This window comes from Corythoichthys intestinalis, chromosome 11 (genome assembly GCF_030265065.1).
Source record: "Corythoichthys intestinalis isolate RoL2023-P3 chromosome 11, ASM3026506v1, whole genome shotgun sequence".
Classification (NCBI taxonomy): domain Eukaryota; kingdom Metazoa; phylum Chordata; class Actinopteri; order Syngnathiformes; family Syngnathidae; genus Corythoichthys; species Corythoichthys intestinalis.
The window spans coordinates 23,320,460-23,345,074 of NC_080405.1; the positions used below are offsets into that span (position 1 = coordinate 23,320,460).

A 24,615-nucleotide genomic window follows, 5' to 3' on the forward strand; every position below is an offset into this window, starting at 1 on the left:
TCTATCAAACACAACAGTTCTTTTGGCATAAAATACCGCAGTTTATTTTAAAGAAGGGTGCAAGAGCAGAAACGGCTTGTCTGTATTTGTGAAGGTTGGTGTGTTTAAAATTATATAACAAAATAAAATCTGTCAGGTGCGCCCATAGGCTAAAGAATTGTAGCTCTCTGACTTAGTAGTAGCAGTCCATTCCATTCATCTTCCAGGTGCATGTGCACATAAATACACCAGGATGAGTCTGGTTTTGAAATGAAGTCACATTCACGTGATGTTCTTGGCTCTTTTCAAACAAACTTTAATTCTGTAATTTGAGCAGTGGGGCTGATGAAGGGGGAGTAACAATCAAAATTAGGAAGGGAACCTCAGAGTGACAATTTTTAGTACTTGATTGCCACTGTTTGTCTAAAAGCAGATGTGAACCGGAATGTTTCAAAGCTAAGCTTGCATTTGATCATACATTCTAGCATATCTACTGCTAATGGTACAACCACATTATATTATGATGACAAAAAAACCTGTAAAATAAGGAACTAATGCACAAAGCATCATTCACATTACTCCTTCACAGAAAAAGCTATCTCATTATCTAAATTGCTTACATTGACTGCATCACTTGTTGACATTGGTCACACTCCTGTCCATATATTTCTTTTGAGGAATGCTTAACAGATGCATGTGAGTGCTTAATGAATATGGATGTGTGATTGACCGTTACCTCATTATTGTCGGGATTTAATCAGCACTGAGTGAGCACTCTCTTGTCCGCCACCAATTTGCATTATTGACATCAAGGTCCTGGTTTTAATGGCATGCTGTGTGCTTCTCCACATCAGAAAACTTTGGGCTTCAAAGAAAATTACCGTAGTACAAGAAAAACAAGCTGAATATGTCTACAGACCTATGTTAGCGGTGGTGTAGAATCTAAAATAAATAAATAAATAAAAATGAAAAAAGACGGACATTTTGAAAACTGATTCATAACAAATTTTTAATGCAAATTTTTACCATGCTCATTTTTAAGCTGTCAACTTTTGAACAGAATGTCGATGTAACACTACTTAATTTGTGTGTTGTATTATTAGGTGTGTAAATCAATAGAATAACTCTTTGGAAGTAACTGACTATTTTGATTACTGATTTAATTACTATTGCTTGTGTTGTGCGAAATCAAAGTAACACTTGGCTTCTCTCAAGTCCCACAAACCTCTAGTGAAAATAGTATTGGCATAGAAAATGAATATAAATCATGTCCATAAAGTGTGTTTGCCTGCGCATGAGTTATTGCCCACATTTTTCATGTTTTATTTTATTTCATTTTATTGTTAAACTGGTTAACAGCTTGATGGTGGTTCCAAGCGTAATAAAGTTGTCAGCCTTATTTACTGTTTGGGAATTAAACTCTTGAGTTAAAGGATATACTGTTTCAAGTTTAATATGTTTTCTAAATATGTACGTATCTCGCACTTGGATAATCTGATCAATACTTGTTTGTTGGGTGAAATCAAATGTCAACTCTATAGTACACTGTATTGGCTGTAACAAGGCCATGTAGTGGTATGGAATATAAAGGAATGCAGGATAACATTTTGTTTTTCTCGATTGCCAAAAATCTAAGGTAATATTACTTTCCAGTTGACACATTGTTAGCTTAAACTATCATTTCTTGGGCTGTTCAAGGGATAATGGCATGTGGTGTCATGTATAAATGACCATAAATGGTTTTGCTTTACTAAGGTATTGCCATCAGATATTTGGTGAAATTTGGAGACATTGTCATGAATAACTGAATACATATTTATCAGCGATGTCATTAATTTTAAGCAAATAGATAGCAAAAAAATAATGAGGTTCCATCTGAGCGGCACCTTTCATAATTGGTACTGTGCTTACAACATAAGCTCAATAATAAGATATAAAATTGAGCTACAGCTCTTGGAAATACACTTTATTTTAATGAGCTCATCATATCGAGCTACTATTTAAAAATAGTGCGAAGAAGCTCAAAGGCAACAAAATTAGGCACCCCTGCACATTTGGATGTTTTGGGTTGGTGTGTGTGTGTGTTTGTGGGGGGGGTGTGTCCTAAAATGTCCTCAAAAACTTTCGAAAAGATGTAAAGAGAGAGATTCATGTGTCCTCCTGATTAATGGACAATGACACAAAATGGATATAAACCGTAAAGGTTTCACCATAATGCCTCCTATACTTTCGAGGAGGGGGAAAAAACAATTTTATGAATGATTTTTGTTTTCTTTCCCACTGTAGTTAAAATGTTTTGTTTAGGGCTGCAGCTATTGAATATTTTAGTAGTCGATTAATCGATGGACTAGTTAGTTTGAATAATCGAGTAATCGGATAAGGAGCACGAAAAATTAAAACACCTCAGCTGAGCTTCAAACGGTACAATGTTTTTTTTTTTTTTTTTTTTTTTATTAAATGAGACTCTATGTACAACAAAAGAACAATTGGCTAACTTACATTTAAAAAAAAAAAAAAAGTCCCCTTAAATGTTATAAAATGCTTGTTTTTTTTTACAATGCTCTTAACAAATGGTTCAGAGACATATTCCCACAAAAAACGGCTAAATATACCTATGAAATAAATTATGAAAGCATTAAAAAACATTAGCTCAAACAATAACTTAGCTTCTGTTGGTCTCAACAGGGAGCAGTTCGGATTCAGCCATGTGAAAAAAGGCAGACCAGGGGGCAGTGTACCCACCCTAATCAACAAAACTAAATGCAAACACTTTCAAAACAAACCATTACAACACCACTGTAATTAAACGAATACTCGAAGCAACAAAATTTAATTCGAATATTTTTTTTCTAATCGAATAGTCGAGTTAATCGATTAATGGTTGCAGCCAGGGGTCGCGTTAACTGAATATTTTCCGTCGTTGACCGGTTTTTTAAGACGGTGACGGAAAAAATTGAAGTCCATCTGTCGTTTTGACAGGTTGCAATTCACACCCCAGACCACAGGGTGGCGAGTGAGCATATTAATTAGCTATTGTCTCTCTTGATGCATGACGTCGTTGGCCTTACTCGGAAAAATGTCAAGGCAACTGAGTGTTTGCCTGGCACGGTTAGACTTCTCCCTGTATTTTTCAAACACTGAGAGAAAAGTCAGGGACCCAGCTCATTAACGGCCTCTCGAGTAGGTAATGAATCAATCGACAAATCAGATTTGTTTATTTGCGTGACGTGTTCTTCACGAGCAAGGTCACTCTTGCGCACCGACAGTCGTCTCTACAAGAACACGGATGGAGAACGGGAGAGCCGAGAATATGTTCCAATCCGCGGTAAATTCAGTTTTAAATGAGCTAAAACACATCGACAAGAGTCATTGACAACAGTCTGTCTTGCGCTAGCCATGTTGAATAAACTCCGCTCTCCTCGTATGTTTACTTCCGCGCGCAAGTCCCACGTCCTGCCCTCGTCGCTTTGCTAACGGCACGTCTGCCCGTCGCTGATTGGTGCACTTCGCTGTCTGTTTGCCTCTTGTTAAGCTTGTTCGGACAGAATATTAATTAAAAATGAATGAAAACTAAATACTATTGAATGTGTCATTATTATAATTTTAAAAATGTAAGTGACGGGTAAAAATAGATTATGACCGGATTTTTATGACACTGTCAGTCAAAATGACAGACAACGAAAAAGTCTAGCGTAACCTCTGGTTGCAGCACTAGTTTTGTTATTCGAAAATACCTTGTGTAAGGTGAACTAATGCTAGACACGGTTGACATTTTAACAGTTGAGCCTATTAAAAAATAGACATCATGGAAAAATATTTAACAGGCTAGTGAATTGAAAAATAGACATTGTGAAAATGCAGACAATACTAACTGGATCGCTGAGGGACTGGCTAATCAATAAATAACAAAGTCAAATACCTTTACCTCCTACACACACACATGAATTTACAGACTGTGTATATACACAGTCTGTAAATGAGTCTTTTGGTGACAGATGCAGTTTGGCTTAGATATCTTTCATTTCTTGCAAACTAACCAAGATCACCTTGATTCACATCACATACAGTACACGATTTTTTGATAATGCAGTGGATTGTGCGCTGTAGAGTTGGTTACCTTGCAGGCTAGCCTTTGTATTTAACTAAATTACTCTTACATCTGTGGCACTTGCTATTATCTAGCTACAGATTTTTTTTACTAACACAATTGGTGTAGAATAGGGAAGCAAGGCTTGTGGTTGGTGTTGGACTCTAAATCTAATCTGAGAAAAATTATTTAACCAAAAGTTTTAATGTCACTCCTGTATTGGATCGTTTGAGCTCGTGCAATTACAGCTAGTGTTGTGGCTGGTGAGAGTATGTGCTCTGTGTACACAGTCGAATAAGGATGTTAATGGTTGAGAGGATTACGAAGTGACATGGTTGAGAAGCACATAGTTGTCCCCCCAGCTAAAAATGACTGCAAATGCTGCTCATTCTGCCAGAAAACATTCTGCTGGCAGATGACGTGAGACTAATGCCAGCTTTCTGTATGCAATCCTTGTTGCAATGCACTGCTGCAGTAAGTGCATCAATCCGCCATCTCTCCCTCAGCTCCACTCGGGGCAAATACAAACTAATGTGTTCACTTATACACAAGTTACTTCCAGACACACTCTGATGGCTTCGATTTATGTAATTCCCCAAACACTTCAGTGATTAAGTAAGAGCCCCTTTGTGCCTCAACTTCTGCCCACACAGTTGACTAGCAAAAGTAGATTCAAATACACTTGAACCATGTGTCCGTGACCGCAATGAATCATACACATAAACTGGGTTATGGCCTGTCAGACGGAAAGTATTTATTCTTCCTCCAGAAATATTAAACATAATTGTCTGTCTGGCATTTGCTCTCTGTAAGATATCCGCATCTGAATTCTAATTAAAAATAAAAGTCATATACTGTACTGTACAGTCCCTCCCGCACAATTGCCAGGACATTTGTGGATCTTTATTCCCAAATTACAAATCTGTTCTGTTCTTACTTTGTGACAGTGATGTTTAAACTGTTTTGGGAGTACATTTCCGGTGCAAAGCAACAGCCCCCCCCCCCCCCCCCCCCCACACACACACACACAAAAACAGACAAAAAAAAAAAAATCCTACAATGTTAGTGCAGGTGGTAAAAAAAGGAAAAAGGTGAGGTTTACAGATGAAATGAAGTTTGAAATGATAGGGAAATATGAGCGTGGTGTCCGCGTCCGTAAACTGGCTCAACAATACGGCCGTAGAATGGCTACAAGCTCAGCAGTCCTCCTCCGTTCGCCAGTCTTTATAAGTTAAGGTGACAATTATTATTATTGTAACATCGCCACAGAAATCGCCAGCTTTTTCAGCTTTTTAATAATTTATTTCAGAACTTGCCTTCACAACATGCCTACTGTCCCCCGCAGCTGACGCCCAACAACAGAACACGGAAAAGTGAAAGTAAAAACTCTAATACACTCTCTCTCACTTTACTGTCACCCACGCGGTGCGTTCAGGAACACCACGCAAAATCATACCTGTTAATTTGTACGGTTTTGGCGTAATTTATACAAGCGAGCACTGATTTTTAAATGTGTATGCCGTACGTTCAAAATCTGTACGTTTTTCGTGCATTGTTTTTTTTTTTCTCCGTTCGTATTTTGTCACCGTTTCGGCAACGAGACAATGTGCGTTACTATACGTTACTACGTCAGTTGAATGACACGAGAAAAGTCGGACACGCTGAAAGAAGTGCGGGAGTGGGAAAGGGGGAGTTGTGAGGCTCTTGCAAACGCGATGCTAGGCTAGGTGGCTCCAATACCTGACTGTAGCCGACAGCCTAAAAACTACGCCCACATGATGCTACGCTAGATATCACATGTATATTAACTAGATGCGAAATTATACACTTGCCGGCGTTGGTAAACAGCCGCCATCTTAAAGCAGTAGACTTCTCAGAAAGGCTCTGGTTTAGTGAACCTTCCTAGCGAACCTAAGTAACCTTTTATGTAAAATAATCCTAAATCGACAAAATCTTGACTTGAATTCATCTTTAAATGATGAAACCGTTTTAAAACTTTCAAATGTCGAAAGGAGACAGAAGGGAACTAATGCAAAAACGGGAGCAATTTTAACAACTTTAACGGTTGATTCACAACAATAAATGACTTCCAAACATGGCAAAGGTTAATGTTTTTTTTTTTTTTTAATGCCAGTTACTTTGCCAACTCTTACATTCAGGTAACTGAGTTACTAACTCAATTACTTTTTGGGAGAAGTTGTAACTGTAATTAATTACTTTTTTTTAAAGTAAGATTTACAACACTGATCATAAAGATGCAGTCTGCAGAATGAAAAGTGACGAAAGCGGAGATTTTATTCTGCCAATTTGTTGCCAAACACAATTTGCCTGCAACTATTGCTGATCACGTCTCAGAATTAGCAAAACAAATGTTCTCTGACTAAAAGATTGCATTGGTAAGTTAATTTTATCAATTGACCTTTTTAATTTATAATTGGACACACAAACATACTACCTTCAAGCCAAACTGAAGTGGAGCTGAAGTGTAGCCATCAAAAGACACGATAGAAATTGCCAAAAGTGCTACATACAGTTATAACAAAAGTCACTGTTAAATTTTAGTAATCATGATGTAGCTGAAGATATTGATTGTTCTTTGATTGCACCAGGTTATATGTGACAATATTACCAATAAATTGATATTGTTTTAAAAAATGGTTTCATTTTTGTGTCATATTGCACGCTATATATAACGTTGTAAGATTAGTCACGAATTTGTAAGGGCATACGCCACTATTTGTAAGATTGCCAATGGCCTCGGGTTGACGGGTATGCAAAATGCATCCGCCACATTAGAACCAGATTCATTACATGATTAGAGATATTATGATTATTAATATTATTGTATTATTATTTCGATTTTTATTCATAATTTATTTGTTTTGCTATTTGCAATAGTAACAGCAGTACTTAATATGGATTTAGTGTAGGTTTTTGGGCTGTTTGATGAATTAATGGAATTATAATGTATTCTTATGGGAAAATCCTGCTTGACATATGACCATTTCGACTTACAAACAAGGTCCTGGAATGTATGTAGAGGTACCACTGTGTATGTACGTATATATATTTATACAGTGAAGAAAATAAGTATTTGAACACCCAGCTATTTTGCAAGATCTCCCACTTAGAAATCATGGAGGAATCTGAAATTTTCATCTTAGGTGCATGTCCACTATGAGAGCGATAATCTAAAAAGAAAAATCCAGAAATCACAATGCATGATTTTTTTAACAATTTATTTGTGTGATACAGCTGCAAATAAGTACTTGAACACCTGTCTATCAGCTAGAATTCTGACCCTGAAAGACCAGTTAGTCCTGCTATTAAAGGTCAACTCCACTCCACTTATTATCCTGAATCAGATGCACCTGTTTGAGGTTGATAGCTGCATAAAGACACCTGTCCACCCCATACAACCAGTAAGACTCAAACTTGTAACATGGCCAAAACAAAAGAGTTGTCCAAAGACACAAGAGACAAAATTGTACTCCTCCATAAGACTGGAAATGGCTATGGAGCAGTTGCCAAGCAGCTTGGTGAAAAAAGGTCCACTGCTGGTGCAATCATTAGAAAATGGAAGAAGCTAAACATGACTGTCAATCTCAATCGGCGTGGAGCTCCATGTAAGATATCACCTCATGGAGTCTCAATGATCCTAGGAAAGGTGAGGAATCAGCCCAGCACTATACGACAGGAGGTGGCCTAACCATAAGACGTCATGGTTTAAGATCATGCATGGCACGCAAGGTTCCCCCATCTTAACCCAGCATATGTCAAGGCCAGTCTTAAGTTTGGATATGAGCATTTGGATGATGCAGAGGAGTCATGGAGCATATTTTGTGGTCAGATGAGGGGAGAAATAGAACTTTTTTGTCATAAAGTGTTTGGAGGAAGAAGAATGATGAGAACTAGCCCAGGAACGCCATCCCTACCGTAAAGCATGGGGGTGGTAGCATCATACTTTGGGGATGTTTTTTCTGCGCATGGGACAGGATGAGTGCACTGTATTAAAGAGAGGATGACTGGGGCCCTGTATTGTGAGATTTTGGGGAAAAACCTCCTTCCCTCAGTCAGAGCATTGAAGATGTGTGGTGCCTGGGTATTCCAACATGACAATGACCCCAAGAACACAGCCATTAAAACCAAGGGGTGGCTCCATAAGAAGCATATTAAGGTTATAGCATGGCCTAGCCAGTCTTCAGACCTAAACCCAATAGAAAACCTTTGGAGGGAGCTCAAACTCATTGTCTTTCAGCGACAGCCCAGAAACCTGACTGATGGGTCGTCCAAGATCCCTCCCGTAGTGTGTGCAAACCTGGTGAAAAACTACAGGAAACGTTTGACCTCTGTAATTGCAAACGAAGGCTACTGTACCAAATATTAACATTCTTTTTCTCAGGTGTTCGAATACTTATTTGTCGCTGTATCACTCAAATAAATCATAAACAAAATTATACATTGTGATTTCTGGATTTTTCTCTCACAGTGGACATGCACCTACTGTAACGCGTGGCAGGGCAGGATGAGTGCATAAAAGGTAAAAAAGGGAGTAGACGTCCACTTATGCACTTTTAATAGACACAAATAAATAAATCCAGCTCAACCACTCGTCACTCGGGAGTACAACGGACCATGTACACATGATCACACTTGACTCCCCAAAAAGTAGGTAGCAACTGAAGAAGAAAGTAAACATACAACATAAAGAGGCGCCACCGTGTGGTGGAGGTCCAAAGGAAGAAAGAGGATCACAGAAGTGACCGTTACACTACGAGGAAAATTTCAGACCCCTTCATGAGCTAAGTGGGAGAACTTGCAAAATAGCAGGTTGTTCATATACTTATTTTTCCACTGTATATACTAGTATATGTATATACTGTTTATATCCTGCATATAAAATCAGATATTTAAAAATAAAAATGGTTAAAATTCTGCATAAATAGTGAGATTGGATTGGATGGAAATATTGGGGCAGAACACCCACCCTGAAAGAGACGGATGGAAAGTTTGAAGGGACTGGCATTTAATCATCAGCATAATACCGGGAGATTTGGACGGGAAAAAACAAAAATGAAAAACTCCCTTCAAGATATACATACTTGTTTACAGTATGTCTCATTGTAATCTATGAACACTCTATACAGTATGTTGCCAAAGCAAACGCATGACAACACCAGAAGACAAAAGTGACAATTAAAAGTAGAGGCCTAACAGTGTGTCAAGAAGAACAAACTTGATGTTCGAATTTAAAATTCTTTTACACATGCAAAAATAATTAAATTTTCACCAAACAAAAAGAAAACAGAACTACTGACAGTGAAATAGTTGAATAAAAGTAAGGAACAAGAACACTGGTGTGAATTGTGGACAACAACTGTGTACTTATGAGAGCTTTATTCATTTCACGACAAGTACCAATGTCACAGCACTTGTTTTAAAACATACTGTAAGAACTTTTCTTGATACCAAGGCATCTAAAATTCTAGATGGCACCGGCTCCCATAAGCCAAAAAGTGTGGTAATGTTTAGTAAATCATTGAACTACTTGAACAGTTTGTATTTAGCCTCCAGAATGGTCGAGGTCTGCTAACCCTGACAAATGATGTCGGCAGGATGTCTGCAACTACAGGGGAGGTTAGGTCTAAGAATGCTTTATAGAACATAAAAGTTTATGTTGGAGCAAGAAAGAAGCTATGGCTACAAAAGTGAAGAATGAAAAAGAGCCACAACATTGACACTAGAATAGTGGGGAATAAGAAATCATGTACAATACAAACCAGAGATCACAAGCACAATTCAAGGAAGGGTAGGCTAATCAATGATTGCAGAAACATTTCAAAGTGTGGTCCATAGATCTAGTTCTACTGTATTCTATTTGGTAATGTCTGACAGTCCTCGGGTAGAAGCCGTATTTTTAGTCTTGTTGTTCTGCCCATGACACTCCTAGTTCCTGTCAGAAGAACAAACAGTGAAAAGTGTATATTGTGGATGTGTACTGTCTCGGATAATGTTATGTGTTCTCGTTGTGGCATGGCTGCCATAAATTTTATTGTGGGTGCCTTCCTGTTCCTTATGTTGCAGTTACTCTACCATAGGCTGCTGTCTTTATGTTGGTCAGCATGCTTTTCAATGAGATCTTAATGCGTTTATTCAATTATTTATTTATTTATTTATTATTATTATTATTTTTTTTTACATAAGAAATATAATCTGGTTGATTTATATTTTTGACTTGTTGTCAAGAGACTGGGCATTGACTTGCAACAAAATACAAACTAACACATAGCCTGGCTTTGCCTCAGCTTCAGGATCTTAACCAACAAGACGGCCAGCTAAAATGGTCTTTGCTAGAGACCTTTTAGAAACCTTTTAGTTGCTGATGGCAACTTGACAATTTACATTAGATCACAGTTAAGAGGAAATGTGTAGATGTACTTTGTAAATTAGATTTTAATGACCATTATATATAAACAGTGGACTTTCATGATGCAAGCACAATCCATTCCACGACCAAGCTCGTAACATACAGTAAATGTGCTTGAATCATCAATGTATTTTCGTCATAAATAATTTGGAAAACAAATGATTTTTTGTTTTTTATATGACAACATAAATTGATTTGTGTGTGTGTGTGTGTGTGTGTGGGGGGGGGGGGGGGGGTTAAAAATTACACTTTTCATTAAAGAATTCTGCAACACACGTCCCTTATCTCCATTTGACACTATAGTAAAGGTACCAAAAACGGTTAAAAAAAAAAAAAAAAAAAAAAAAAAAAAAAGAATTGCAATGCTTCAATTTCTATGTTCAGCTAGAAAGTGGGGACAGAGTTGCTTGCCCGGTGAGGTCACATCATGCTGGGCGTCCCAGCCCTAACCCAGTGGTGAGGTTGTAGCAGTCTGTGGCAGGCTTTTTATGTTGGTTTTGTCAACAAACAATAGCAGCCAATTCTGGTATTATAGGACTTTGTTTGATATGCGTGAGCATGCAAATCTGTTTCTTTTACAGGTCCACTGTGTTGTTGAAGCTTGTCCACTCAAGCTTGGATGTAGACAATCAGTCTGAGGGACAGTGAGCAATAAGGTTTCATTTGAAGTGGCATGTTTTCAGTGTTTCTATCTATAATAAAGGTATACGGTCAGCTGGGATAGCACTCCACTTGAAAGGGCAATCATTTCAAAATGGCCACTTAAACAATGTGACCTTGGAAGTGAACACCTCTATGGATGTTGTTCCTACTTGACTAAAAGCCCCGAGAGCCTCAGTGCAGCTTGAACAAGCAGTTGTTCAGTGTTAAGTATGGGTGGAATGTAACGAAATAAAAGTACTCCGTTACTGTACTTATGCATATTTTTGTGTATCTGTACTTTAATTGGGTACAAATATGAAGTGGTATTTACTCAAGTAGTTTTGAAGTCATAACATTTTACATCAGGTATCTGTACTTTTTGCTCCACTACTTTTCAAATTGTCGCCTGCGTTACACGTACACTTTCATTTGTTTTCTTTTTTTCTCATTGTGAATTGATAGTTTCATTTTCATGCCTCCGGCGCAATCGATAAGCACCGTGCAACTCTACCGTAACTGAGCACTAGAGGCAGCAAAACGAGTATATGCAAGATTTGCAGGTGAACAAGATATTGACCGATAAAACCCACCACTACTCTTTTGTAGCGTTATGCACCTGATAGTTGCTTGCAATCTGCCATTGTTTTTGAGTTTGTTAAGCTTCTGTTTACAGTACAGTCAATTTTATTGCTTGTTTTTTTTTTCATTCTGCACAGTTTTAGATAAAACTGAGCACTCAATTGATTTTCTGGATGAATGGAATTAACTGCTGAGTAATCGTTTCCTAAACCTCTAGAAAAAATTCGAGTGAAAATTTTGCTTTTTAATTCCTCTATTTTGACCTTCGAAAACATGTATGATGACCAATGTATACGCCTATGCCATGCCCGCTGTTTTACAGTCCCGAAAACAGACTTGGAAGGTTAAATACAGCTTGAGCCTTTCTTTTGCTGGTGGAGTTGGCTTTTCCAAGAGGCATCTTCCCTGAAGTTTTAAGATTTCATTTGGATGCACAAGCAGACTTGGGTCTAAAGAAATGATGCTAGCTTGACAGCACCAATGTGATCTACTCTAAGGTTTAACCCCATTCAAAGTGCAATTGAAAAGCGCAAACAGATTGAGAGTAACTAAACAAAGTTTGTAAAATGAAATAAGTTTGTACTTTAAAGAACAGTTAATTGAATTCAATGTTACATTTACCACAAATGGAGTGCAGCAAGCAGCTTGAAAACCATCAACATTGGATTCTTATTGTAGGACTGTTCAAAATCTGCCAAAATAGTCAGTTTCCATTAGAATCTTGTTAGGTGCGAATAAATATCTAATGGTTGATTACCAATATCAACCTTTTTTTTTTCTTTTTTAATCTACATTCTCGATCCCAAAATGGCACAGCCCTAGATATAATATAATGTATTAATAAAGAGTGTGCCTCTACTAGGAAATACTAGTATTTCTATGCATGTAGCTACAATTGCCCAGTCAATTGCCCGGCAACCTTATGCAGACCAGTTCATTGCATGGCGAAGTGAACATCACCTCTATAACGAGGACATGAAAATGAAAACATTTGATCAAAATATATCTTATAATATGCCTTGTCATGCCCTACTTACAAAATTGTATCCGCAAACGAATACTCCTTCTCTCCTTTTCTCTGACTGGAGGAGTCCCCCTCATCCATTTCACTCTCCTTTAAGTGATCCTCTGATTTAAATACATGTAGGCGCTAATAAACCACAATTGTCCTCTTGTACTAAAATGTTTTTAGAAACACACAAAATGTTAAATCAATGGCAATATTTTATAATATTTAGTCCATATTTTGACCGTTAGTTGGCGCCATGGTTTGCGGGCTCGCAGTGATGACGTAATTGGTATCTTTCTGAATGTGTAGCGTGTTCAACAATTGCTTATTGCTGCCTAAACTCGCGAAGTAAAATGCCACGATGTGCTGCTTTTGGAAGCAATTTCCAGTCAAATGGAAAAAAGGGGAGTGAAGTGAGTGGTCAAGGTGGAATTATTATTTTTAGTGAATAGATGTGCATAAGTGGAAGCTTCTCCCCCTTTTTGGTCCCTGTATGCATGTATCCTACCCACCACGCGTTACAACTGGCGCCCGAACATTTTTCCTAGATCCTCAGTCAAGTAAGGATCCAATCGCGTCTGCAATAATGGTTTTGGATCCGTCCATTTATTTTTATTCGTCGGTCCCACAGCGGCTTTTCAGATCAGTCTATTTTGTGGAATCGACGGCCTAATCGCGGCTGCGATATTGCCATGGGATCGGTCTAATTCCTGGATCTTTAAGTGAGTAAAAAACGCGGATTTGGATTAGTATTGCTATCTTTTTTGTTGACTATTCTTCGTGGGAGTTTTCCCCAAATCATACTAAATAATTAAAGCACTATAGCACACTACAGTGACGACAGTGACTCTGACGTGGACCTTACAACAATGTTGGAGTTTGTCAGGGAATACGTGTTTGCGTACTGCTGAGCTCCCGAGTGAAGAGTGGTCAAGGTGGAAATATTATTTTTTGTGAATAAATGTGCATAAGTGGAAGCTTCTCCCCTTTCTGGTACTTTTATACACGAACGTATCCTAGCTACCACGCGTTACAATGCACAAGACCTGGATTACACAAGGTGTGCTCTTTGGCCTGTACTGTATGTAAAGCACACGACAGCTCTGGATGCTAACAATCTACATAATTATATTGGGAAAACATTTGAAAATGCAATATGCTTACCTTGAATATCTGCTAATAAAACTGGAGTTCCCAAATCCTAACAGCATGCACTCTCGCTCCCAACCGGAGTTACCAACAGGACTCTCTCGCATCACCAGTTTTGCCCAACTTTTGTCTTATCAGGTATTTGCTGCACGCATTTTTCCCTGAAACTCGTCTTGTGAACGACCGACAGTGCTGTCCTGCTCTTCACTTTTCAGATCTGGTTCAAATAGGAAGGGTAGAACTGATGACATGTTGGGAACGCTAACGAGTGACAAGCTGGAATTTCGGCATTCGGGGCCAGTGACGTCACACACTGCGACGTAACAAGAATGGCGACCTATCACTTAAAATAATTTTTCAAACTTTATTAAAACAAAAACATTAAGAGGGGTTTTAATATCAAATTATTATAACTCATACTAACATTTATGTTTTAAGAGTTGTCTTAAAAATAGAGGATCCCTTTAACACAGGTTTGAACTCGTTTGGCTTTATAAAGATTTCTCCAGCAATGAAAGTAATCCTTTCCATTGACACATCTGTCAAAGATCCGCGATTCTTGTGAAGATAAGGGGTATAAAAGATGAATAAATGAACATCTGTCAAAGACATTTCACCTCATTTGGGAGGCTCTTTTAGAAGCCTGTTTTGAATATGTTGGAGAGGGTTAATTTCTACTTCTTGGCCTTACACCAGTTATATGCGGCATATTTAGCAGGAATTGATCTCAAACCAGTATGAACTCAAAACGCCAAACATATTCAAGGCTGGTACTTCTGTCAGAAATGATCTAGGTCATGTAATATTTGCAACTGTAAAATGTCCAGCTTTTATGGGAACATCCACAATGTAATAGAAAGATGAGTCCCCTGTCAACTTATGATTGGATGAACTGCTCTTTCTCTTTCAGGTTTTTGTATGCTGACTGACAGAGTCATTAGTTTGAGTTGGATCACACACAAAGAAAGACATATTAAACTAAAAATGTACTGTAGCTACAAAACTGGCAGTGACAAACCTTTGCAGAAACACCATGTTCCTTACACCCTTCTGATGTGCATTAATATTTCTCATGAGTTGCACTTGTGTAAATGTACTCTTCGATCCTACTGCACTTCAAGACTTTGGTGTATGCCTCTTTTTTAGCATCCTACTGCACTTCAACACTTTGGTGTAGATTTTATTGATATGCTTTTAGTGTTGAGGACTTGTGTGCATATGCGTGTGGGGTGCACTCCAGATCTAATCGAAGACAAAAAGCTTAAGTTTGTCAAAAAGCAGGCAATTCTTTTCTGCTAAACCCTGACCTCACCTGGTTCCCTTAATCAGGAAACATCCCCTTAACATGTGGAAAGTGTGGATTTGGATTTCACCAGGGAATGTATTTTCATGATTTGATAAATGGAGCATCAAGTGCATCACTGGAAGGCAGATTAATTGCCACACTTGCACAAAGAAGGCTACGGTGACGCAAAAGCTATCGCCATTAGAAGTGAGGAAATTAATATTTGTTTTTATTTTGATAAATTAACTAAGTGTTATGGGGAGTCTTGTAGGGTTGTCTTCCCTAATAATAATAATGATAATCTCCAGCCTCTAATTTTATTGGTTAGAAACCAAGGCGTAGGCACATGTCAGTAGTCTGCCTCTTTTTCGCCTCTTTTGTTGTTTTGACCGCCCGGCCGAAGGTCTTAAATTGTCAGTCACCTCGTTGCTTTTGATCTGCTTTTTGGTTAGTCCAGTTACTAAAATTGCAACTCCTTCATTATTTGTGGACTGATAAGAATGAAATTTGATATATTTTAAGAATTTATATACATCAATCCTGGGAGACAGATATTTTTTATTTTTTTATACCAGGGCTGATTAGTTACATTAATTGGGGACCTTTTGTTGCCTGTGGGCTTCAAGTCAGCAAGTAGAGATGTGTGTGTAATGTGTAATTGTCTTCCAGGAATGAATCCTTGTTCTTGTTATTGGATTCCATTGTTCCTGAATGGCTTGGAGGACATGCACTTAACCTGCTTCGTTTGGGTGGGAGTCACACAGTCTCAGCTCAGTTAATAATGGCTCTAATGAGCATCAGCTCAAATGAGCCTTTAATGAGTATATCTAGTTTCTATACCTACATATAAGGAAAGGAAGAAAGGCTGTGGTATGTGTGGGTGGCAAAGACTTGGATTCCTCTTTGCACTCTTCTGGCACTTGTTAAGTAGTTTAGTTTCAAGTAAGAAATATTCTCTCAGACCAACATAAAAGCTATGTGTGTGTATGTATGTATATACTGTATATGCATATATTAGGGCTGAACGATATTGAAAAACAAACTTATATTGTGACTTTTTGTGGGTTTGCGATATATTGCGATATATATTGCAATATTAAAACTAGAAGAATTTTTACTGTATGATTGGAATTGCTCTGTCTGGGTAGAGTGGTTGACTCACCATGACCACATTGTATTCATATAATATTGTTTAATCCAGGCTATGAGGGTTCATCTGTGAGCTATGAAGATTGCTGTATATTAAAGGGATCCAGAAGGCAATGTGGCACTTACTAATTGTAAGAGGCAAAACAAATGTACAAGTGTTAAAAAAACAACCGAAAAACCGAAAAAAATCGCACGTCCAGAGATGGGACTATTGCGCATCCACGCATCGCAATGGTGATGATAATGTCATGGCTCTCTTGAGTTTCCAGTTATTTCTACAACTCTGATTTTTCACTGATAGAGTGATTGGAACAGATACTTCTTTGTCACAAAAAACATTCATGAAGTTTGGTTGTTTTATGACTTTATTATGGGTGAACAGCAAAAAGTGATCAAATCTGCTGGGTCAAAAATATACATACAGCAGCGCTAATATTTGGTAACATGTCCCTTGGCCATTTTCACTTCAATTAGGCGCTTTTGGTAGCCATCCACAAGCTTCTGGCAAGCTTCTGGTTGAATCTTTGACCACTCCTCTTGACAGAATTGGTGCAGTTCAGTTAAATTTGATGGCTTTCTGACATGGACTTGTTTCTTCAGCATTGTCCACAAGTTCTCAATGGGACTTTGGGAAGGCCATTCGAAAACCTTAATTCTAGCCTGATTTAGCCATTCCATTACCACTTTTGATGTGTGTTTGGGGTCATTGTCCTGTTGGAACGCCCGACTGCGCCCAAGACCCAATCTTCGGGCTGATGACGTTAGGTTATCTTGAAGAATTTGAAGGTAATCCGCCTTCTTCATTATCCCATTTACTCTCTGTAAAGCACCAGTTCCATTGGCAGCAAAACAGCCCCACAGCATAATACTACCACCACCGTGCTTGACGGTAGGCATGGTGTACTTGGGGTTAAAGGCCTCACCTTTTCTCCTCCAAACATATTGCTGGGCATTGTGGCCAAACAGCTCGATTTTTGTTTCGTCTGACCACAGAACTTTCCTCTAGAAGGTCTTATCTTTGTCCATGTGATCAGTAGCAAGCTTCAGTCGAGCCTTAAGGTGCCGCTTTTGGAGCAAGGGCTTCCTTCTTGCACGGCAGCCTCTCAGTCCATGGAGATGCAAAACACGCTTGACTGTGGACACTGACACCTGTGTTCCAGCAGCTTCTAATTCTTGGCAGATCTGCTTTTTGGTGATTCTCGGTTGAATCTTCACCCTCCTGACCAATTTTCTCTCAGCAGCAGGTGATAGCTTGCGTTTTCTTCCTGATCGTGGCAGTGACAAAACAGTGCCATGCACTTTATACTTACAGTTGTTTGCACTGTTGCTCTTGGGACCTGCAGCTGCTTTGAAATGGCTCCAAGTGACTTTCCTGACTTGTTCAAGTCAATGATTCACTTTTTCAGATCCATGTATGTATATTTTTGACCCAGCAGATTTGATCACTTTTTCTGTTAACCCATAATAAAGTCATAAAAGAACCAAACTTCATGAATGTTTTTTGTGACAAAGAAGTATCTGTTCCAATCACTCTATCGGAGAAAAATCAGAGTTGTAGAAATAACTGGAAACTCAAGAGAGCCATGACATTATGTTCTTCAAAAGTGGCATGCCAATGGGTTTTCCCATTGGCAGTGTATCAAATACTTGTTCTTCCCACTGTATATATGTATTCTATATATGTTTTGATTGTTATTTCTTTGTTTCTCATGATTCCATATTTTTTTCCTCAGAATGGAGTGATTTCTTATATACGTATTTCCCTGCACTTGCTCTATAAAAGTAACATTTACTGACCACCACAATGTTTTTTATTCATTTCTTTTAGTTTTTCTGAATGCTAAAGAGTTGCACTTTTGAACTAATTCATTATTTTTTCAAGATTTTTATCTGAGTTTGTTCTACATAATAAAATGTCTGAGTCAGTGCTTGTCCGAGACTGGTGATTCCATACTTTTTGCTAGGGGTTGTATATATACTAGTGTGTGTGTGTTTATATATATATATATATATATATATATATATATATATATATATATATATATATATTCACACACCCTTCCGGTATAGAGAGACCCATGTAAATAACACATAGCAGATAAATATTTTTCTGTTTGACGCGCTAGCTGGTATGTTTTACCTTGGACATCGTTTCCTACACCCCTACCCCTCCCCAAAAATGATATTTCTCTGCTTCACTATTTTAATTCACATTATAATAATTAAAAATATATATAAATATACCCATACAATATGACTTTACTATGTACTGTACTTTGCAAAACGTTTTCTACACACAATGCATTTTGATTAAGACTGCAGTAGGATTAATAAAACACAAAAATGCGAGTCGCTCATTAGGCGGTAAATTGCATATACTGTATGTATACAATTTAATACAATTAACCTGGACAGATATTCAATGTGTGACATGTCAGGGAAGTAAATGAGTCTTGCAGCAGCACAGCTAGGTTGTGACCGTCAGCGCCCCATATAGAGCATGTATGGGTTTTATTGAATTGCTGTGGATTAATAAAGCGAGTGAAAAGAACATTGTGACTCCCTTCCTATTTTTCCTCTGGCAAGGGCATTACAGTGTATACGTAAGCTCCAAGTTTTCGGGGTCAGCTTGTCTCACTCTAGTCGTATCGAGTCTAAAACCGTCCAAGACCGAGCAAGTCAAGAGGCCAGTCGCAAGTTGCAAGTCCTCACAATTGAAACTCGTGTCGACGATAGTCCATTTTACAAACTATTTATTGGCTAATAGTAAAAAAAAAAAAAAAATTGAGGATTCTTTTTACATTTGTTCATTGCATAAAGGCCCACCATTCCTATTGACTACATAGTTATAACTTAATCATGTTATTGCGGTAGTTATGATGGTCCACTAATTGGATAAATCATGAAATATGCATATAATTGTCCACAAAGCTGAATTGCCATAATTATGATGACCTCAGTGAAGTCATCTTTCGGGCGTAATAACTATTTTTGTCTGATAATATCGTTGCAGCATTTTTTGAAGAAAGATATTATTTTGCATTTTCATGTGGAATGTCCACTTTATGCTAACAGCGACCTACGGCGATATTATGAGATATTTTATTCAAAATGCAATACAAGTGTGAACCCTTCCAAAATGGCTTAAAAGAACTATTGTGTTCAATGTTCCCGTTAATCTTTAAATTGGCTTCCAGCTCATTTTTAACTAAGCCGTCATTAGGCTTCAAATAGTATTTATTTGGGATTTGGCTGCATTTCTTTGGACCATCTCCAAACAAGCCTCTGTGGGCATATGCATACACTGAACGTAAAGTGACTCAGGAGCTGATTTAAACTCTTAAAAGAAATTTGCTTAAGTTTTTTTTTTTTTTTAATAAGTGGAGTTAATGTCCTGTCAATTCAAAAAACAATGCTTCTCGTCTCAAGTCAAATGATGAATGGTGATTTTGATCATTTCTTTCATATTAATTTATGAATGTCTGTCTCAACTCTTTTTAGCATCAATGAGGCCTGCAACGAGTCTGTAATTAGGTGCTTCCTCATTCTTTAATTGACTTCATTGTGATGATGAACGATGTCTTGAAGGCCGAGGTAAAAAATGAACAAACTAAAGATTTGGATTAATCAGAGTGATGAGGAAGGCGACATTATTGTGATTGATGTGTTGGTTGAGGGTCTGACAGCAGCAGACATGCATGCAAACCAAAATAGACATTTGATTGATATCACTCCATAATACATTCTTGGGAGAGGGTTAAATGTCTTCTTCAGAGAGTTCTCATCATTTTTCATTGGTCTCTGTTCCATTCATGCCCTCGGGTGGTGCATTTTAGAGTATTAAACCTTAGAACATTCAGAAAAGTTTTGAAGATCCAGACCAGGGGTGTCCAATCTATTACACAAAGGCCCACATGGGGTGCAGGTTTTCAGTCAAACCGATTAAGAGAACAGCTTTTCACCAACCTGGTGTTTTACTAGTGTAATCCGTTAATGCAGTCAGGTGCTGATTGTTTCAGGAGAAACCTCATTGGTTCAAAACTGTCTTTGTGTTTGTCCAGTTTGGATACCACAAATCTAGACATTTTGTTTTGGATCCAAACACTTCTAATTGAAACTTAATGGAAATTGTACTAATTAAATGTAATTTTGTGTACCAGAGTGCCGAGATGTGTTGTTGCCAATGATGCTACGGGAGCTGAGCAGAGCTTTGGCAACCATGGCAGATGGGCCTCATGATGAGAGAAGAAAAAGTCTGGAATTGCTCAACAATATTCTGGAGGTCCTAAGTAAAGACAATGTGGTGAGACACCTACACAAATACTCTTATTCACAACATTTGACAGTAATAGACGTATACAGCAGCAACAGCAATAAACGTGTTAGATATCCATGGCACCTAAAAAAGCTGTTGACTTCGTATATAATGTGCAAGTAACGGTACAAAAATATATAAAAACTAAGGCTGTCAAGTTTATCATGTTAACGGGTGTTATAAATGTTTTTAAATTAATCACGTTAAAATATTTGACGCAATTAACGCATGCACGGAATGAACTCTTCATGCGTTGCCTCAGTTTACAATGCTGCCGTTTTAGCACATTGAGAGCGAAAAGGCAGAGAAATGTGAGTGGACACAGGCGCTCATTTGACTGCTCCTTTTATTGGCTTAAGCTTTGGCAGCCACTACTAGCAGTCATGGTTGCCCAACTTTCCATCATGCATTTGGTCTTAACGCGCTTAATTGAACACAACGCAGAACATATTGTATACCATTTGCAGCCACTACTTACAGTCATGGTTACCCAACTACCCATCATGCATCTCTCCATGAGTGAAAGCCATGACACGGGTAAATCCCCTGTCACCTTACACTGGAATTTACTGGAATATAAGCCTAAAAGGGCCTTAATTTTAAAAAGTCAATGTTTACATTATCTTTAAAAATATTATTCCATTTCAATGTGCTTAATGTACAAATAATGTCATTGCTACCTACAGTGTTGCAGTGGAACACCACCAAATGGTCAGACTAGTTTAGGTTGTACTATTTTATTATGAGCATTGGTACAATTCAATAGAATATTGTTTTGTTTTGGCCCGAGGTGCACTAAAATGATCTATTAAACTAAAATCAGCGTTTATTAAAACATGAGTAGAAATGTTTGTCAAGTCCACCGATCAGACAAAACTGCCTTGGTTTGTAGGTATCGTTAGCTCAGTTTAACCTCATAAGTGAGGCTGGATTGTGCATCCTTAAGGCAACGGTAACAGCCTGAGGCTTTTCTTTCCTTTAATTGTGGAGTGCAGCAGGCACTAACATATCAGAATTATCTTTTTCTGCACAGCTCACCTGTAGCCCGCCTTTTTTCTTTAATTCTGGTGACTTTTTGACAACCTGTAGTCTTTCAAGAACGAAAGGTTTTGCTCCCCCAGATCTGTTCGTATAGGTCGAGCTAATGGAGCAGCAATTTATAAACTGACAACCTCTGAAAGAGGATAAAAGACATGTAATTAATGCTGAAGAGGTGGATTTGCATTTGCTTTTGTGCAAAGTGAAAGCAGAGAATGGCAAAGTGTGGAAATGAAGTGACAAGCACAAATGTGCGTGTACTTAATGCAGTGACTCACAGCTTCCATTCAGGTTTTTTGTCGAAATAAAAAATATTAATTTTATAAAGCATAATCTTGCTTGCCACTTGATTAACTCATTCGCTGCCGTTGGTTGCAATAGACATGTAATCCATTTGGGAGGACTAGCAGTGGATGATCATAAAGATGGTTAAAATTCAAGATGATTCCCATTTATATATGTAAGATTGTGGTTATAGTGTGCATCAAAATGATCAGTAATTTTTCTGTTTTGCCTCTTTGTGTCCCACTAATCAAAACATTAGACACAATGAACAGTTTCAGCCATCTCTGACCATTATATTTATAAAAGACAGATTTAAAAAGCCATGCTTCGAATTGTTCTGGAAAAAAAATGAATCAATGAATGAATTAGTACTAAACAAATATGGTGAATGAATGAATGTTTACTTTGGTATCCCTTGTTGAAATTGATTAAGCATTTGTGCAGCTGTTTATTAGTTCTGAACTGTTAGAAAAGAAGATAACGTGAGAAATCATAGTTCTCTCTCCCTCTTTCTCTTTTGTTTGAAGCATTTAATCCCAGAGATAATTAGTCGCTGAAACCATCTTTTGATGTAGGAGATGGCGTTATACAATGAACGAGTTAAACAACTATGCTGTGATTGATTTTTTTTCTTGCATGTTTTTTGTTTTGTTTTTTCAAACGCCAAAATTTTGTTTGTTTCCTTCCATCCATTTTGTGTACTGCTTATCCCGTTTTTTTTTTTTTTTGTAACATAATAACCATGGCAACCGGGAGGAAAAGGCAAAGAGGTGATTGAAATGATATGTCTTTTCAACCCCTTATGTTGAATTCCTGCCGCTTGTTTTCTCCATTTGCCTCTTCGCCTCTCTAGGTGGTTGGGGATTAAGTTGCTCTTCCAAACCACAAACAATCAGATAGACAGACATAGGAGTGGAATGTTGCTCTGATAGAAGTACAACTCGCAACCTGTTATGTGTGAGGGGTTTGAGCAACCTTTTAAAAGTCAGGAAGACAACATGTGTTTGTTTCTTTTGAATTATTTCAAACTTGGTAAAATAACATCTGTTGTTTTTGGAATCTGCGCTTGGTTATTTTTTTTGTCCTCCTTTGCTTTTTTTCTGCATGGCTGATCAGCAGAGGCACAGATTATGATAACAAGGCTTAATACAAACACATGCTTAAGCAAAAATCTTTTTTTTTCCCTATGTACTTTATTTTAAAGGATTATTTTCTCACATATTTATTTATTTATTTTTTTAATTCAAATTGTTCTAATTATTTTCTAACATTCCATGAATTATTTTTTTCTAGTTAATTTTTTTTCTTTCTCAAGGCTATAATGTTGTTTATTTACAGTGTATTTATTTATTTATTATTGTATGTATTATTGTATGTATTTATTATTTAAGTATTTAGTCAACCACTAATTGTACAAGTTCTCCCACTTGAAATTATTAGAGAGGCCTGTAATTGTCAACATGGGTAAACCTCAACCATGAGAGACAGAATGTGGAAAAAAAAAAAAACAGAAAATCACATTGTTTGATTTTTAAAGAATGTATTTGTAAATCATGGTGGAAAATAAGTATTTAGTCAATACCAAAAGTTCATCTCAATACTTTCTGATGTACCCTTTGTTGGCAATAACGCAGGCCAAACATTTTCTGTAACTCTACACAAGCTTATCACACACTATTGCTGGTATTTTGACCCATTCCTCCATGCAGATCTCCTCTACAGCAGTGATGTTTTGGGGGTGTTGTTTGGCAACACGGACTTTCAACTCCCTCCCGAGACTTTATATGGGGTTGAGATCTGGAGACTGGCTAGGCCACTGCAGGACCTTGAAATGCTTCTTACGAAGCCACTCCTTTGTTGCCCTGGCTGTGTGTTTGGGATCATTGTCATGCTGAAAGACCCAGCCACGTCTCATCTTCAATGCCCTTGCTGATGGAAGGAGATTTTCACTCAAAATCTCTCGATACATGGCCCCATTAATTCTTTCCTTTACACAGATCAGTCGTCCTGGTCCCTTTGCAGAAAAACAGCCCCAGAGCATGATGTTTCCACCCCCATGCTTCACAGTGGGGATGGTGTTCTTCAGATGCAATTCAGTATTCTTTCTGCTCCAAACAGTTCTATTTTGGTTTCATCTGACCATAACACATTCTCCCAGTCCTCTTCTGGATCATCCAAATACTCTCTAGCGAACCGCAGACGGGCCTGGACGTGTACTTTCTTCAGCAGGGGGACACGTCTGGCAGTGCAGGATTTGAGTCCCTTGCGGCGCATTGTGTTACTGATAGTAGCCTTTGTTACTGGGGTCCCAGCTCTCTCTAGGTCATTCACGAGGTCCCTCCGTGTGGTTCTGGGATTTTTGCTCACCGTTCTTGTTATCATTTTGACGCCACGGGGTGAGATCTTGCATGGAGCCCCAGATCGAGGGAGGTTATCAGTGGTCTTGTATGTCTTCCATTTTGTAATAATTGCTCCCACAATTGATTTCTTTACACCAAGCATTTTAACTATTGCAGATTCAGTCTTCCCAGCCTTGTGCAGGTCTACAATTTTGTCTCTGGTGTCCTTCAACAGCTCTTTGGTCTTGGCCTTAGTGGAGTTTGGCGTGTGACTGACAGGTGTCTTTTATACCGATAATGAGTTAAAACAGGTGTCATTAATACAGGTAATT

General features: G+C 38.0%; 1 protein-coding gene across 6 annotated transcripts in view; it reads left to right on the top strand.

Moving 5' to 3' along the window:
* The window catches only part of LOC130924409 (dedicator of cytokinesis protein 2-like), a 315,198-nt gene that overhangs the window by 178,550 nt on the left and 112,033 nt on the right, over positions 1 to 24,615 (top strand). For all 6 annotated transcript variants that reach the window (XM_057850956.1, XM_057850960.1, XM_057850959.1 and 3 more), the window contains one exon: positions 20,467 to 20,609. In XM_057850956.1, the coding sequence (XP_057706939.1) occupies positions 20,467 to 20,609 (143 nt within the window). The remainder of the gene's footprint in view (positions 1 to 20,466; positions 20,610 to 24,615) is intronic.